The sequence below is a fragment of the Helicoverpa armigera genome, chromosome 20 (genome assembly GCF_030705265.1).
Source record: "Helicoverpa armigera isolate CAAS_96S chromosome 20, ASM3070526v1, whole genome shotgun sequence".
Lineage (NCBI taxonomy): Eukaryota > Metazoa > Arthropoda > Insecta > Lepidoptera > Noctuidae > Helicoverpa > Helicoverpa armigera.
This window is the reverse complement of record NC_087139.1, coordinates 1,764,420-1,781,745: the sequence shown is the minus strand read 5'-3', so window position 1 is coordinate 1,781,745 and position 17,326 is coordinate 1,764,420. Positions and strand designations below refer to the sequence as shown.

The 17,326-nt window shown below is 35.7% G+C and overlaps 1 protein-coding gene across 1 annotated transcript in view; it reads right to left on the bottom strand.

The window, feature by feature from the left end:
- The window catches only part of LOC110382677 (hemicentin-2), a 317,734-nt gene that overhangs the window by 4,826 nt on the left and 295,582 nt on the right, over positions 1 to 17,326 (bottom strand). Inside the window, exons 5-12 of the mRNA XM_064039711.1 lie at positions 16,476 to 16,586; positions 15,813 to 16,016; positions 14,283 to 14,434; positions 8,796 to 8,943; positions 7,650 to 7,780; positions 6,373 to 6,532; positions 5,847 to 5,950; positions 939 to 1,128 (exon numbers count right to left, since the gene is read on the bottom strand). Of these exons, the coding sequence (XP_063895781.1) occupies positions 939 to 1,128; positions 5,847 to 5,950; positions 6,373 to 6,532; positions 7,650 to 7,780; positions 8,796 to 8,943; positions 14,283 to 14,434; positions 15,813 to 16,016; positions 16,476 to 16,586 (1,200 nt within the window). The remainder of the gene's footprint in view (positions 1 to 938; positions 1,129 to 5,846; positions 5,951 to 6,372; positions 6,533 to 7,649; positions 7,781 to 8,795; positions 8,944 to 14,282; positions 14,435 to 15,812; positions 16,017 to 16,475; positions 16,587 to 17,326) is intronic.

Sequence of the window (17,326 nt, the reverse complement as noted above, 5' to 3'; positions counted from 1 at the left end):
AAAAATCAGCACCTAGCCTGCAGATACTAACTTAATTCTCTAAATCTATTATGGGCCTAATAGCATAGCGTGCCGTAATCCATCTCTGTTTGTGGAGTGTAGGTGACCGTAGAACTAGTTCCCTCACGACACACGTATCGAGCACAACACAAAACGAAATTCCCTTATTTTAAGTAAACCATTAAACTCACCTGCAGCAATAATATGATAAACACAAGGCACCCTCTGCTTCCCGATCCTATTATGGGCCCAACACAGCAACGTGCCGTAGTCCATCTCTGTATGTGGAGTGTAGGTGACTGTAGAACAAGTTCCCTCACTTCACACGTAGCGAGCACAACATTAACCTTAATTTTCTTAATTAATTATTCCAAGTAAATTAAAAAAGCTCACCTGCAGCAATAATATGATAAACACAAGGCACCCTCTGCTTCCCGATCCTGTTATGGGCCCAACACAGCAACGTGCCGTAATCCATCTCTTTATGTGGCGTGTAGGTGACCGTAGAACTAGTTCCCAACATAAACCTTACTCTCCTAATCTATACTTATAGGTAAATTAAAAAAATCTCACCCGCAGCAATAATATGATAAACACAAGGCACCCTCTGCTTCCCGATTCTATTATGGGCCCAACACAGCAACGTGCCGTAATCCATCTCTTTATGTGGCGTGTAGGTGACCGTAGAACTAGTAGCCAACATAAACCTTACTCTCCTAATCTATACTTATAGGTAAATTAAAAAAAACTCACCTGCAGCAATAATATGATAAACACAAGGCACCCTCTGCTTCCCGATTCTATTATGGGCCCAACACAGCAGAGTACCGTAGTCCATCTCTGTATGTGGAGTGTAGGTGACCGTAGAACTCGTTCCCTCACGACACACGTATCGAGCACAACATAAAGCTTAACAAAAAGTAAATAAAAAAACTCACCTGCAGCAATAATATGATAAACACAAGGCACCCTCTGCTTCCCAATCCTATTATGGGCCCAACACAGCAACGTCCCATAATCCATCTCTGTATGTGGCGTGTAGGTGACCGTAGAACTAGTACCCGCCCGGGACACGTATGTATCGCTCACTTCGTTGCTATTCGCTGTATTGTTGAATGTCCATCGAAACTGGGGACAAAATGGGTAAGTTAAGATTGACGATTTTTAGGAAGTAAATCTTTAGCATCGATATCGGCTCATTAAGTACCAGTTTTTACCTGGAGCTGTGACCGCTGGCTGCGAAAACTAGTTCCCTACTCGAATGAAAAGTAGCCTTTATCTTTACTCAATAAATGGGCCGTCTAACAATCAAATATTTATCTTAATCGGTCCAGTCACTAGTGAAAAGTCGTGGTGGCCTAGTGGGTAAAGGACCAACCTCTCAAGTGTGAGGGCGAGGGTTCGATCCCAGGTCAGGCAAGTACCAATGCAACTTTTCTAAGTTTGTAAGTACTTTCTAAGTATATCTTAAACCATTGGCTGTGTTTCGAATGGCACGTTAAACTGTAGGTCCCGGCTGTCATTGAACATCCTTGGCAGTCGTAACGGGTAGTCAGAAGCCAGTAAGTCTGACACCAGTCTAACCAAGGGGTATCGGGTTACCCGGGTAACTGGGTTGAGGAGGTCAGATAGGCAGTCGCTTCTTGTAAAGCACTGGTACTCAGCTGAATCCGGTTAGACTGGAAGCCGACCCCAACATGATTGGGAAAAGGCTCGGAGGATGATGGTCCAGTAACTCCTGAAATTAGCGCATTCAACCAAACAAATTCTCCAGGCAAAAGTAATATCAGTATAGATACTGCAGTGTCTTGAATAGAAGAAAAAAATATACATGTAATAGTTTAAAAGTTTTTCTTTAAGATTTACAGAGAGAACAGTCGAAGCAGTATTGTTTTTATTTTGCTTTTAACTTATGTACAAACTAAACTCCAAGGATGCTTTTGTTGATTCAACGTTAAGTATTTTGAAACTATCAAAAGTTAAGAATTTTGTTTTAGTTCAGAGCTATAATTTGAAAAAAAAAAATTACAGTTAAATCAACCTATCTCAAAAACTATAAGAGATACTTTGATCAAACCAAAAATCGTTGAAAGAGTTAATTAGCATGCATCACCTCTATTTTTTTTAGAATTTTATACCCCGTAGTTATAAAAATAGAGGGGGGGGGACATACTTTTTACGACTTTGAGAGCTGATATCTCAAAAACCGTTCACTTTAAGAAAAATGTTTTTTAGAAAACTTTATATCATTTTAAAAGACCTTTCCATTGATACCCCACACGGGTATGTACATCGAAAAAAAAAATTTCATCCCTCAGTTACATGTATGGGGGGCCCCACCCCCAATTCTTTTTTTTACTATTTAGTGTCATATTTTTGTAGCGGTTCATACAACACATATTCCCATCAAATTTCATCACTGTAGTACTTATAGTTTCCGAGTAAATCGGCTGTGACAGACGGACAGACGGACAGACGGACATGACGAAACTATAAGGGTTCCGTTTTTGCCATTTTGGCTACGGAACCCTAAAAACTGCAGCTTTGATCTTTCTTTACTAAAATTAAAAAGTAAAAGAGTTTGTTTGCTTGCTTGATGCACCAGTACCAGGGACCACTCTGGTTGGATTCAGAAACTCTTTCAGTGTTAAATAGCTCATTTATCTTGATAGTCTTAAGCTACTTTTTATCCGGGTGCGGGAAACAGTTCCCACAAGATGAAGGTAAAACCAGCGGCAAAAACTCTTCAGTTGTAAATAAAAAATATACATTCCTTGTTTTTGCTAAAGAGGTATGTAATACAGATGTAACAAAACAGGTCGGTATAAAATAACACAAACATTATTATAAATCTGTTGTTCTGTTTTGGTATTAGATATAAGTATAGAACATTTGGCGTATCGCCATATGTGCAGTTAGAATTTATACTTTCAATGTGTACTTTGTTATGAGACATATGCTTTACAATACTATTAGGTACTATTTATCCGACTACGCTAGAAGAAGGTTTTGTTAGTTTTGTGTAATATTTTAATAAAATAATATATGCTATAACGTTTACTGCTTATATAACTTAATTTACTTATATAACTTAATTTACCACCTAAACCTACATTGTGGAATGCAATAAAGAATTGAGTATTGAGTACTTTTTCTAGAGAAAAAGTTAGTTACAAAGTAGAATTTAAACAGTTGTTTGGCATGTTTTTAAAGAAAATTCCCATACGCAATATTTTTAAGTACGTGCCAAACATCTATTTAACAATTTCATAATAACACCACAGATGTTTTTAATACAATAAAGTTTTCAATTAGGTACATCATCCTGCTTAAATTCCTCAGAGAGTCAAGCTTACTACTATTTTCATTATCAGATAGGATGTTTAACGTACCTACTATTGACTAATTTTCTCAAGAAAATGTTATAGCAAATTACACAATCAAGAAATGAAATCCATCTTCAGTAGCTCGAACAATCCCCAAGATAATTAACAAAACAAAAATAAAGTACTAATGCCTATATCAGATTTCTTATACAAATTCGCTGCCGATAATGAGACTACGATTAATTATGCATGATTGCTTTTAGAAGGGAACGCCTTGATATCGATCAACTTACTTTTCACTTAAAACTTTGTAAGTACAGTAGAATCCGGATATAACGACCTTCAAGGGACCGACGATACTATGTCGTACTAACCGGATGACGCACAAAACGGACGGATTATTTCTTAAGTTCATATCTTAACTTGTACATACATACATAACTTATGAATACATATTATTATCTTCTTTCTTCATATATATAAAAATGAATTGATGTTCGTTAGTCTCACTAAAACTCGAGAATGGCTGGACCGATTTGGCTTATTTTGGTTTTAAAATGTTCGTAGAGGTCCAGGGAAGGCTTAAACGATACGAAGTTTGTTGGGTCAGCTAGTCTTCTTCTTCTTATATATAAAAATGAATTGCTGTTTGTTAGTGGAATGGCTGGACCGATTTGGCTTATTTTGGTTTTAGAATGTTTGTAGAGATACGAACGCGGGGCGGGGGTGCGAGTGCGTAGGTAAACAAAACATTGCGCGTGTGTCGTTTTAACCGGACGTATTATAATAAATATTGGTCGCTATAAGCAGTTGGTCGCTTAAACCGGAGTCGCACTAAACGGTTACATTGTCTTAGTACCTATATACGAAACCTAACTTGAGTAAAGATTATCGTTGCTAAAACCGATTAGTTGTTATAAGCGAAGTCGTTATATATGAATTCTACTGTATTTTAAATTACTTATCTATTTTCGGTAGACGATTACCTACTTAATATTTAATCACGTTTTTGGGGAGGAAGTATTGTTAACCTAATTTTGTGGAAGGCCATTTTGGGAAATGAAACTAAAATAACTTCGTACATGAAAATGTCAGTAGCTGTAGGTATTAAGTTAAAGTAAATACTTTTATAGGATTTAGACACTTTTAAAGGATATAAATACCTATTATGTAATATTTAAGAAAGTAAGTAGGATAAATTATGTTCACAAGGACTCAATTTCACGACGATAATCTGACGACCTCTAAACTGAGGAAATTATACTATTGTCTTGAGTGATATTGGAAGTCACGGCTACATAAGTATAGCTCTCAAATGAACGCACCAATTCATTAGCTTTTTTATCAGCTTAATATTATACTCCTTTTTATTGAGTCATCCATCTCTTCACATCAAAATACAACGGTAGCACTAAGTACTTTCCCGGAAGACGTCCTTCACAAAGTAATGAACTACCAGTTATCAAGAAAAAACCTAACAATTGAATTACTAAAATTGAGTGAAAGCCAGAGTGAAGGGTTTTAAGGAAAACCGCGTAGTAATTCCCTCTTGATTGGCAAATTTTACCCTTTATACATAGGTATTTGTATGAAGGGTATTGTATAATTTCTGACTAAATTAACAAACCATAAATGAACTGTGGTGCCTTCCAATTATGTAGATAGCAAGTTGGAATACTAAATTGATTCGCACCTTCCTTTTAGAAGCAGGAAGGTTTAGTAGGAACTATTTGATTGAAAGTGTTGCTATGAGAGAATTTCTTCTGTATAATATTCCTTATTGTGGGTTCACACGATATAGACTTTAAGTATGTACAAATATAAATATGTATCTGTATAAAATCGAATCGAAAATCGATCTCAGTGTGCACTTGGAGAGGCCTATGTCCAGCAGTGGACTGCGATAGGCTGATGATGATGATGATGATGATTTGTATAAATATCTGTGCGAACTTAAACTATGAGTGGTTTGATGATAAGATGTTTGTGTAGACTTATCATTGGCTTACCAGAACTTTTGTATGTACTGATTTGTTGGGCAAACTAAATTCTATGAAAGTTTGTGTGATCTTGGTATCGTGTGGACTAACCATTAAAGATGGATGTTTCAAAAGATAGTAGAAAAATAAATGGTAGATGTAGTTTTTATTTCACTAAGTTGTTTACTCCATTTTCAGTGAGTGAGTGTGGGCGAATCTACTAGTAACTAGGACAGGACTTATTTTATTTAATCAAGCTTAACTAATTTGCTTCGAAGAACCAATTTATTTATTACAAGTTGTTTTTCTTTGGATTTTATTGCGTTGTGAAACATCTTTATATTTTCTTATCATTTACTGATTTGTTTACATAGGTACCTATAAGTATGATTTACAACCTTATATAACCAACATCGGGAACCGGGTTCAAGCTACCGATGGCAACTTTTTTTCCTTACTACTTGCTTCCAGCAGCGGTTTCAGGAAGGAACTACTTCCCGCATTTGGATAAAGGTAGGCTAATTATGAATTGGTTACTCACCACAACTTCAGGTGGATTAGCGTCGACATGGCAGGTGATGTGTGCTCGTTCCTGTTTGGCTACTCCGTGCACTCGCTGCTGGGAACTCCGACAAGTTGGTGCATCTGTTGATAATATGACTTACATTAGGAAGACTTATTGGTATATGTGTTACATCCATAGTGATTAAATAGATATTGTACATGTATTAAATTGAGACCTATAAATCTACAGTATACTAAATTGATTAAAACGTTGATAGAAGTTTGATGATTAGTAGTATTTTGATTTTGATGATTATTCCAAATTAACTTAGCAAGCCTAATTTTGACTTTACTCTCTATACCCAACATTGTACGAAGGGATGGTAACCAGTCTTTTGTCCTCCGTGGATGGTAAACATTGGAGTCATTAAAAAAGTCATCAACTCCCAAAGTTGCGCCAATGTTATTGTTGTATTTCAAAAAAATAAGTTTGACGTAATACACCGCAGTGCAATATTACCAGATAACACAATTTACAAAATTATCAAAAAATATGTACTTACACAAAACATTCAACGAGAAAGGCTTGCTCTCCCCATCACCCTCAGCATTGAAGCCCACACAGGTGTAGTTACCAGCCGTCCGTCTGCCCACACCTTGGAGGACCAGCGACTGGTTGCTGATGATCACGCCTTGTCCGACGTTGTGGAGGAGGGTTTTACCCTGATTGGGGAAAAAGTATAAGATTTTTTATTATGTAGTTATATAAAAATGTGGTCTACAGTACTGTAGATGTCTAGAAGGTATCGTTCTTAGAAATAATAAGACCGTCCATCATGTCACCTACTTTTATTAGATTTAAAATCGTTAATGTTCCAAATTCATAATTATTATTATTCATTTATTTAACTACAAGTGAGTTTCACTTGAAAATCTTTAGTAAGGTTAATTTCCCTTGCCTTTCTGTAAACCTTAGCCATATTAGGCGTCACATAAACACTTTGATCATTCGTTTAAAACTGTTTAGTCCACTTGTTGGAGTGATTATGATGTCATGTAACGGTACGCATCGTGGTGCTGTGGTAGATCTAATAAACGGATCCTAAAAGGGAAAGACAAAAAGAAATAAACCTTTTTTAGGGTCAATATGTTACAACCAAGAAGTTTTCAAGGTCATAATATTCAGCGTAATTTGTATCCTTCAGAAGTGTTCAATATAAATTTTCCTCAATTTTCTCGACATTTAGTCTTGTAATTAATAACTCTATGGTCCAAAACGAAAGGGCTTATACATGGTACCATGTACACGATGTTAACGCGAACTAAAGTTAGTTTGGGAGTTAAGACTCCGTTTCAACCCTTCCATGGGTCCCATGGGGATGAAACTTAGTATTATGTCTCTTCAGGACAAGATACATGGACGGAATATAAGTTTGACCCTTTTGGCTTCAGGGACATTGTCCACGGTTTTTCCTGTTAGGTGGACTGATTGAAAAATGTTGTTAATGCGTTGTTTATTGCTGTTATAAATGGGGTTTAGTATGGAACTGAAGACATAAAGGAAAGTAAACAACATTATTGCTAACTAGCTTCTGTCAGCGGTTTCAACCAAGTCTTACGGGAACTGCTTTATTTACCCGGGTAAAAAGTAGCCCGCGTTTCGTATCGAAATTAGCGCGTCCAATAATCTGTTTCAGCTTTATAATATTAGAATGGGTAAAAATATTTAATCAAACAACTCATGTACCTATGTCAATTATGTATTGTTTTGAGTTATTACCGTATAACTTGAAAAATAAATAAAGACTATTTATTTTTACAGCTAAATCAAAATACTCACATTATGTCTCCATTCAACTTTATACACGTATGGATGCGCTCTGATGATGCAGTCGAAGTACACATCAGTGCCTTCTCTGATGTTTGAGGGGTCCAGGTTTGTTCCTAACCGCACTGTCGTTTCTGGGACATCTGTATGAGAAAATAAGAAGACATACTTAAAGTTGTGATTGGAGCTTCAAACCTAGGAGAAAGACACGTGTTTCTAGGAATATATTGTGTTATAGGAAATAGTTCAAGGTGAGCGGTACAGGGGGCTTTGTCGTGTAATATTACGTTTGAACGCAGGTTGTGAAAAAACATATGCACTTTATTTAGACTTAATTTATTGGTGTTATCGTTTACTGATAGTAAGAGTCAGATTTTACAATGACATCATGTCCACATAATTTTGAATTTGAGTTCGAGTAGATAATACTTATTTCTAAAACTTTTTGTACCAATATTAGATACCCAAGCAATAGTAAACACAAACCTTCAATATTAAATAAATTGTAAACCAAAGTCTTTCAACTCCTCGAACAATATAACAAAAACACTGTTATTCCACTCTTCAATATCAAGAAGTTTTTGTGCTTTCGCGAAAATTTTCATTCTCGACCATAAAATCTAGAATTCAAGAAAAACAAACTTCTGGAAACTTCTCAAGGCTCGTAATAAAATTTGGAAGGGAATATTCGGATTAGCTTAATTTTTATTCTTCAGCATTTTTACTTCCTCATGGGACTCGAGATTAAGGCGTTCAACTTTGGACGCTTACAATTTTGTGATGGAACAACGAATTAAAATTCCGTGGTGTTATAATGCTTTTGGGTAAATTGATACCGTCTATGTAAAGTAAATGTAAATGTAGCCTAATGTGTTGTACCATTAATGTATTACTTTTCGTGGTGCGTATCGCAACAAAATAGCAATTAATTGGCATAGTTACAAAACTGCGTTCATTATTGCACCCTTTGATATTTTACATGAAAGTTTTTTTTATATCTAAAAGTCGATCATTGCATACCTACTATTAGTCCGTAATTAAACAGTTGTAGGTACTATGTAAAGATGATACAATATAAAATGTTCTCTCTCCAAAGACCAACTGTTCACATATTTTGGTCTGCAAATACCAATTTGTCCAAACACACTCAGCACTTACACTGAATATCCAGGGTCCAGTCGTCTTCCAAAGCTGGGACTAAGGACATCTGAGGGTTGGACGCTCTGCAGGCGAGCTTCGCTCCAGCATCAGACTTTGTCAGCTGAAGGGAAACTGTCGATGTCGTTGTGTTGCCGTCTGTTGATAGCTGTTGGGAGAAGAGTTATGATTAATCTACTAATGCAATTTAATAGGAAATAAAAAAGGTACCCTGAAGGTTCCTAAACTTCTGAATCGTTTTGAAAAAATATTTCACTGTTGGAAAGCTACATTATCCCGTAGTAACATAGGCTATATTTTATCTGATTACGGGTAGTACCCACGGGACACGAGTAAAACTGTGGGACAACAGCAAGTTTTTGATAAGAAGCGCTACAATACGTTAGCAAAGATTGATTGCTATTTTATGAATCAAAGGGCAACAGGGGTCACAAAAGTTTTAAACCTATCCTTGTCCTAAATATTTCTGCCTTTTCAAGTAACTTAATCTTAGACCTGTTAAAATATCTAAAACTCCTACCAAAATAATTGAAACGAAATCGATTACAAAACCTAATCCAAAACAGATTACAAATTACAGATTGAACAACTTCTTCAATACAAATGAATAAACAATTACCTAGCTTTTCCAAAATTTCCGTCTACCTGTCCAAGCCAAAAATAACTTTGAAGTTTCAGTCTATCAGTCTATCAATCTACTAATGACTTCTGTTGCTATTAAAATTTACAGAGGGAAGATAAAATCGCTCACGATATAATAGATTTCGGATTACACCCACCCCTTTGAACTTGTTTATAAGCAGAATTGCCTTCAATTAATATTATTTTGAAGTTACAAATCAGAATTCAAAAGGTCACTAGATTGAGGACTTAAAAAGGTCATTTAGTGATTCGTGTCAAGATTGTACCTGAGTATAATTTACAGTTGAAAGTCACTAAGTGGGTTAGTCGGCTTTTTGTCTTGAATTAATTTATATGAGTTATTTATTATAGAGTTACTATTTTAAGCATGTATATTGGTAAGAAATTAACACTACTGAAAATCATAAGGATAATTATGGTACCTACGTTGTCACTTCTACGAAGAAACAATTAATTAATGTACCCATGATTACTTTCTCGAAAAAGTTGCTTGATAAAGAGTTACTTTTCTATTGCTTTTATATTGCAAAGCCATTAAGAAAAGTCTCGATATACATAAAAAAATACAAATTATTCAAACTCTTTATAAAAAAAGTCGTCCCAAAATCAAAAGACCCAAATCAAAATCCAGACGTTAAAATTGACATCAAAAATACCAATCGCGATCCCCGAAATTCTCGAAACAAATCAACCAATCACAGAGCTTACTTCAAATCTATTCAGGATTGATTTTAATTAAGTGTTGTTAATATTAATTTCTAGTTGGCATGTTGGCTGGTTTAATTAAATTACGTACGACAGTCAAACAGGTTTGAATAGCGTATGTGAAATTTGATTGACGTTCCTCTGTGTTGTAATCAAGAAGCCAGTCTTCGTTGATATTTTGGCTTTGCCAATGTAATCTGGTTATATCGTCACTTTTGTGCAAGGAAGCGCGGATAGGAATTTGATCAATGTTTTGGGTTTGACTTTAAAAAGACCTGGTGCTTGTAGGCAAAGATAAAGAATTTAGTTATTCCTTATACCAATCTGTTGCCTGGGGTTAGCACAGAATATCTTCTTCTTCCATATCTACCTTATTGATATCATCTATCAAGTAACACTCTTTGCAGCCCTATCGACTTTCACACAAACCATCTATTGTTTCTTTGGCTATCCTCCTTCTCTATATCTAATCACATTCATGCTCAACTCTTTTCTTAAAACATGATTTTCATTCCTCCGCATCACATACCCATACCGTACAGCCGGTTGCCACACGGCTTATCTGTTACCGGTGCCACTTTCAAACTTCCTCTCTTTAATTAATCGCTTGCTCTATTTATATATTAAATTATAACAATTTTATAACTCTCAAATAAAGTTTATTATTTTGTTTCCTTATTTTTCGTATTAATCTGTCTTTCAAGGTGGGCGTAAGAAATAAGCGGTACCTATCTTTATATTGAACATTTTCAATAAAACTGTTTTTCTTTATTTCATTAAACAAAATATATTATTTTCATTTCTGACGATTCTTAATACTGGGGCTACATTATTTTTGGGAAACAAATGCCCCCTCAGAAATAAATAGAATTTAATTTTAATAAGCTTTGCCTCGGGGACGAAATGTAAATTAAAACACTGAGGGTCTCATAAAGCATCAGAGGTTTCTGCTACTCTCTTATTTGCATGAAGTAAACTAGGTTGCATAAAATTCGAGCACTTTTGTTAAATATGTTACTTTTTTTAAAAGATGTCCTCAGATTTTGTGCAACTTAGGGCCGATTTTTCAGACCCAAAATCACTTTTTATCTAAGAACACGTTTTCCGTTTTGACAGCTTTTGTATAGAAAATATGACATACCGCTATATTTATTTCTCAGATATAACTCAACTGATGATGATTGAAAAATCGGCCTTTAGTTTGCATACAACTTGGTTGGCGATAAAACAGTTGAAAGCTACACTTACTGTCATACTTTTATCACAATTACATAATGCCCTTTTCAAACAAAAGCCTACAGTAAAGATTAAAACGGCCGTCAGAATAAAAAGTAACCCAGATCTGTTGACTGATTGGGTACCAGGGCAGACAGTCATGCGTAAAGGAAAACTAGCGAAAATATAACTTCAAAGGATTTTTTGTTAAAGCGAACCATATATTAGGTTCGTTAGAGATTGGAAAGTTCCGCTGAAAAAGGTTTGCAACCGAAAATTGTTTGTTCGAGGAATTCATAGCGTGATGTAGGTGTTCTGCTATTTTATTTATATTTTACTGGCACTATTAAGTATTCTTTATAAAATGTGTTCTAGAATCTATATTCGGACACTCCGACTTAACTAAAACTTTTTGACATATAGACCGTTTTCACACCAGCACATTTTGTCGTGTGTATTTTCTATGCGACAAAGGATCTGTTTGACGTGTCATGGTTTGTGACTGTAGTTGTCAAATTGTTTCTTGTTGGCAAGACTCTCTTGATCTGCGCATTGCTGTGCAGAAAATCCGCAAGTGTAAAGGCACTGTAAGCTAAAATAAAATAAAAAAATCGGTGAATTTTAGATTCGAAATCAACAAATGTACCTATTTAGGAAAAGGGGCATTGTATTGTACTTTCGTAGAATCGCGAAATTAATTAAATATAAATGTTTTCAACAAGTTTCAAATATTATATTGGACGTTGAAACGTGACATGATATATGAATAATTCTTGGAAGAGAGATATTAATAACGGCAATAAAGTTTTATTTGGTACTTCTGACTTATGTCACAAAGGTACATAACATTACATTGTAGATAAAAATTCTCTTTAGATATTTATTTTTAGGGTCTGAAAGAGGATACTATTTTGCCCTAGGCTTTGTCCGCGTTCTGAGGGAATTACGTCCCACACCCGGACCAAATTAGCCTTTAGGTACATGACATATCTATCAGTTACCCATCCCTAAATCGATTTTTTTGTGTGAAAGCAAAACAAACAAACTGACATGCACAATTATTAGTGAGGACGATAACGATATTATATCAGGTCTCACTAGCAAATTTTTCCAAAAAGAAAGAAAAATCATCATCCTCCGAGCCTTTTTCCCAACCATGTTGGGGTCGGCTTCCAGTCTAACCGGATTCAGCTGAGTACCAGTGCTTTACAAGAAGCGACTGCCTGTGTGACCTAAACCAACTGGGAACCCAACTGGGTTGAGAAGGTCAGATAGGCAGTCGCTCGTTACCCGGGCAACCCGATACCCCTTGGTTAGACTGGCGTCAGACTTACTGGCTTCTGACTACCCGTAACGACTCTCAATGATGTTCTATGACAGCCGGGACCTACAGTTTACAATAAACAAAATAAAAAAATCATTCACAAAAACAAAAAACAACCAACCTAGGTCCAGATTTCGTCCATCTAATCACGGCACGCCTGACAAATTTGCCTCCCCGGACTTTAGCGAAACTTTCACTTGACACGCCCATTCACTAGGAGCCCTGTTGGTCTCTTACGAGCGATTTGTGCACGCTATAAGCATCTCCCGTCCCATTCAATCTACATTTATTACATTTACGTGCCCCTATTTCAAGTTGAGACAGTGCGATTAAATTTCTATGCAAAATTAGCTTTCCTTGCAAAAGTTTTGGGGATTTATGATAGTCGGTTTTATCTGTTAGTCTGTTCGTTGTCAATCTTGATGCTGCGGGTTTTTGATGGAATTTTTCTTTGATCGTGTTAGGTGGATTTGAGTACCTAATTTGAAGAATAATACATTATTAATTATGTTTTCTAAATAGGTAGAATATTAATATCGGTTTAAGAGGAAGGTTCTCATTCGTTTAATTAAGATTTAGTTAGTTTTTGACCAATCATATGGTAAGTTTTGGTTATATTATGTTTACAGCAATATTTCGTGTGTTTATTTACAGTTACTCGAAAAAATAAAATGAATGTAATATAATTGTATCTATTCTTAGTGGTTGGAATTAACTAATTATCTTTGGTTTATTGTGTCGCCAGTTTTTCGAATAATTTTAGTAGCACTTGAATATGATAGAATCAATATTAATGGAGGAAATCGTGACCCAATTTGACTATCTATTACAAATGGAAATGTAGTATGGACAGTTAGTAAAAAAGTCCATTAACACAATCGAAATACTGAAATAGCCGAATCTTATAATATAAAAATGAATCGCAAAATGTGTTGGTAAGCGCATAACTCAACAACGCCTGGACCAATTTGGCTAATTATTTTTTTGTTGTGTTAGTTATTGTCAGGAGAAGGTTCTTATGAAAAAAAATAGGGTAAAGTAGAGAAGTCAGTTGACGGGAGCGAAGCAGCGGGCAAAAGCTAGTTTCAAATAATTTTAGTAGCACTTAAATATGACAGAATCAATGTTAATGGAGGACAACGTGACCCAATTTGACTATCTATTACAAATTGGAAATGTAGTATGGACAGTTAGTAACAAAAGTCCATTAAAACGATCGAGATACCGAAATAGAAGAATACAAAAATAAAATCTCCCCGCAAGTAACTGTAACGACATTAGAACTAAATAGCCTGGACATCAGAGAATCGCAATAACAATGTCTGTTGCCTTTCTCGACATATTTCGTTTTTTTTATTCGAGACTTTAATCTTAAGGTATTTTCCAGTTCTTAATGTACTTATGTTGATGCTTATACCTAGCCGAATATTTCACCTAAATATATCACACCTAAAATAAATAAAAATTCCCTTTTAGTAATTTTTATTTTTTTATTTTGTTTGACTTTGTGTAGGTACTTTTATGCCTGTCTGCACCTACATACTTCAATTAAATATATCTGACCTACAATAAATCACAATGTCCTTTTCGTTAGCACTTACCGTTTCCTTAGCATTGTTTATCCTATGCCCGTTCTTCCACCAGGTGATGGAAGCCGGTGGTCTCGACCCTGAGCTTTGGCAGAGGAGGTCGTACCTTCTGCTGGCTGATAGTGGCTGGTTTGACCCGAGGATATGGACTGTTAGTGGTGGAACTGAAAAAAATGGTGCGTTTTAGTATGTGGTTGCTGATATGATAGATAGATAGAATATTCTTTATTGTACACTAAAACAAACATAGACAAGGACATTACAAACAAATACGTGTGAGTACAATAGGCGGTCTTATGGCTCAAAAGCAATCTCTTACAGACAACCTTATGGTACCTTATGGTTGATGGTTTAGGATATGTTAAAGGTTCATGGTCGTCTAATAATGAAGTTACTGGACCTTGAAGGGGGTAGCTTTGGGTTTAACTTATTTTTAACAAAAGAAGTATCAGACACAGAGATTTTTGAAATCAAATTGATTAGTTCCTAAGATTAGCGGGCCCAAGCAAATACGGAAACATACAAACCGGTCGGCTTTATAATAGGTATTATAGTATAGATTCCTAGAATTACCTACAAGTGAATAAACAAACATAATTCGATATAATTTTAGAAGTGTATTTTGTGTGGGAAGGTACTTTATTACTCTACTTATCTATTTATAAGAATCAAGAAATATGTTTCAGAATTTGTTACATACAAGTGAATGATGCAGATGGCAATGAAGATACGTTCTGAATTTGACGGTTCTGAATATACAAGACATTTTATAAAGAAAAAAAAAAACTGCTAAAATGTATATTCAATATGAAGTGAGCGCTTCATTTTGTTAGCCCGTTTAAAGCTGTTCAACTGTATTTTATATGAACTGTTAACCTTTGTGTCTGTTAATTATGTTTCAGTCCCGAAAATTAATTCAATTCAGGACGTAGACCTATTTTCGCTATTCAATTTCCCTCAACGGAATTGCTACTGCGTAGGATGATGAAATGGCTAAACAAAATTATTCTAACATCCATTCTCGCCAAAGAAAATATATTCATTAAGTACTGAGAAACAAATTACTTATTTCTCGCATTACGTAGACATAATTTCTTGATAATATGACTTAAGCGTTTGAAGAGAAATCACGCAATATTTCGTGAGGCAAGCTTTACTGTCAAATGTGGCTTGACTCCGGTGAAGTTTGAGTGGCAAAGCTTGGTGGAATAAACACCTTCTTGGGTATAAATGACGTCAACTATTATTCTCAGGTACTGCTGGAAATATTTTTAGTAGGTAACGATTAAGAAAGATCTTGCAAAAAAGCCTATCTATCACGTTAAAGCTGATACTTATGTATGGTGATTCCAAATCACCACCATTTATATGAAAAGTCTGAAATTGCCAAAGAACGTAAAGCATACATGGTGATTCACGTATGCTCATTCCATCTCTGTATGAGTAAAGGTCTGTGACCTGCATTGGAACAATGAGAAGGTTGACGACCCCTTTTCTTTATGATCAAAATTTTGGTGACAGATAAAATCCAGATATACTTACAATTCATATCCAAAGTGAGCGTAGTCTCAATAGGATGAGCTCGCGGATGGTTAGAAGCCCTACAGGTGAAGGCTGCTCTAACATCAGCTCTGGTTAGTGGTCCCACATGGAGCACCCCTCGGACCCCGTTGGAGGAGAGGGGCGTGGCTGGCGTGTCTGTTTCTACCTCGTCCCGAAACCATTTCACCCATGGTCTGGGACGACCTGTGAAGGGATAGTGGAGTTAAGATTTGGTAGACCTGAAGGACTTTTATGACCTTAAGTTACTGTGGAAAAGCTTTTGTGTTCTGCAACTCAGTAGAAAAATATGAACCGTTATAGAATCTAAACTTTTATTGTTCCTTTAGTCCGTCACAAAAGCAGACTTTTCAACACATTTGTTGTTGTCGGGTAAGTTGATCGATTGGAGTCTTGGTTGACTACGACCCATTTTGTAACATAACGATGTATCAAGGTTATTTGCAGATGTCGCTTTTAATACAACTGACACAAGGCAGCCTCTGCAGAAGTTGTCTATTCAAACATGTATTCGTTCTTAGATGGATACAATATGCAAGGTATACTCGTCTAAACTCAAACGACTCACCACACTACCACGCATTACGGTATACTCCATCGAGATATACTTTATCTGATGTTAGTATTGTTTTATTTCGAGCTTACCTCCGCTGACATCACATTTCAACGTGAAGGTATCTCCTTCGATGTAAGGGCCGACAATGGCTTGCTTCACATCACCCTTGTCGTCTGTGATCACCATCTTATTTGGTGGCACTGGGAACAAAAAATTTTTTAATGTTCAATACAAGACAAATACTTATTGCAAAGTGAATTCACGAGAGGCTACTACGGGTTATCGTTCTGTGAACAATGGATAACATGTGACATCTCTTACACTTCAATGTTACTCCAATAAGAATATAGGTATGATAATTATGTACTAGGATGTAATCTAATCTAATTCTAACGTAGATTTTTTTTTTTGTAGATAGGTTCTTTGTTAATAAGGTGCCCATGAAAAACAGACTTTATAGGTACTTCATCTAGAAAAACGTTTAACATAAATACGTTTTCGAATCTTTGTCTTATGGAAAAGCTAAAATTATTTAGGAACATATAAAAGTCATTACTAAGACCTACTAAGCGGCTTTCTGGAGGCCAAGAACAAATAAAGAATTACGTTTTTCGAGTCTTAAGAGCTTTATCTAAAGCACCACCATTTTACGTAAAACCTAAAAAACATCATACATTTACAAACTCAAGTGCCTAGTCTTTACAGATTTTATAAATGTGAAAGTAACTCAGCATGTCTGTTTCTTCTGTGTTAAAACTACAAAACCGATTTAAAAGTGGCTTGGCAAACAGTCCAGAGCCCCAGAAAGGACAAAGACTACTTTTTATCAGATTTCAGGCAGTAGTTCCTTCAGGAAGGGTTGAAACCTCAAGGAACGGCTAGTCAATAATAACGTAAATATTTTACACCGCAGTGCAAACTGCAAAAACCGCATACTTTA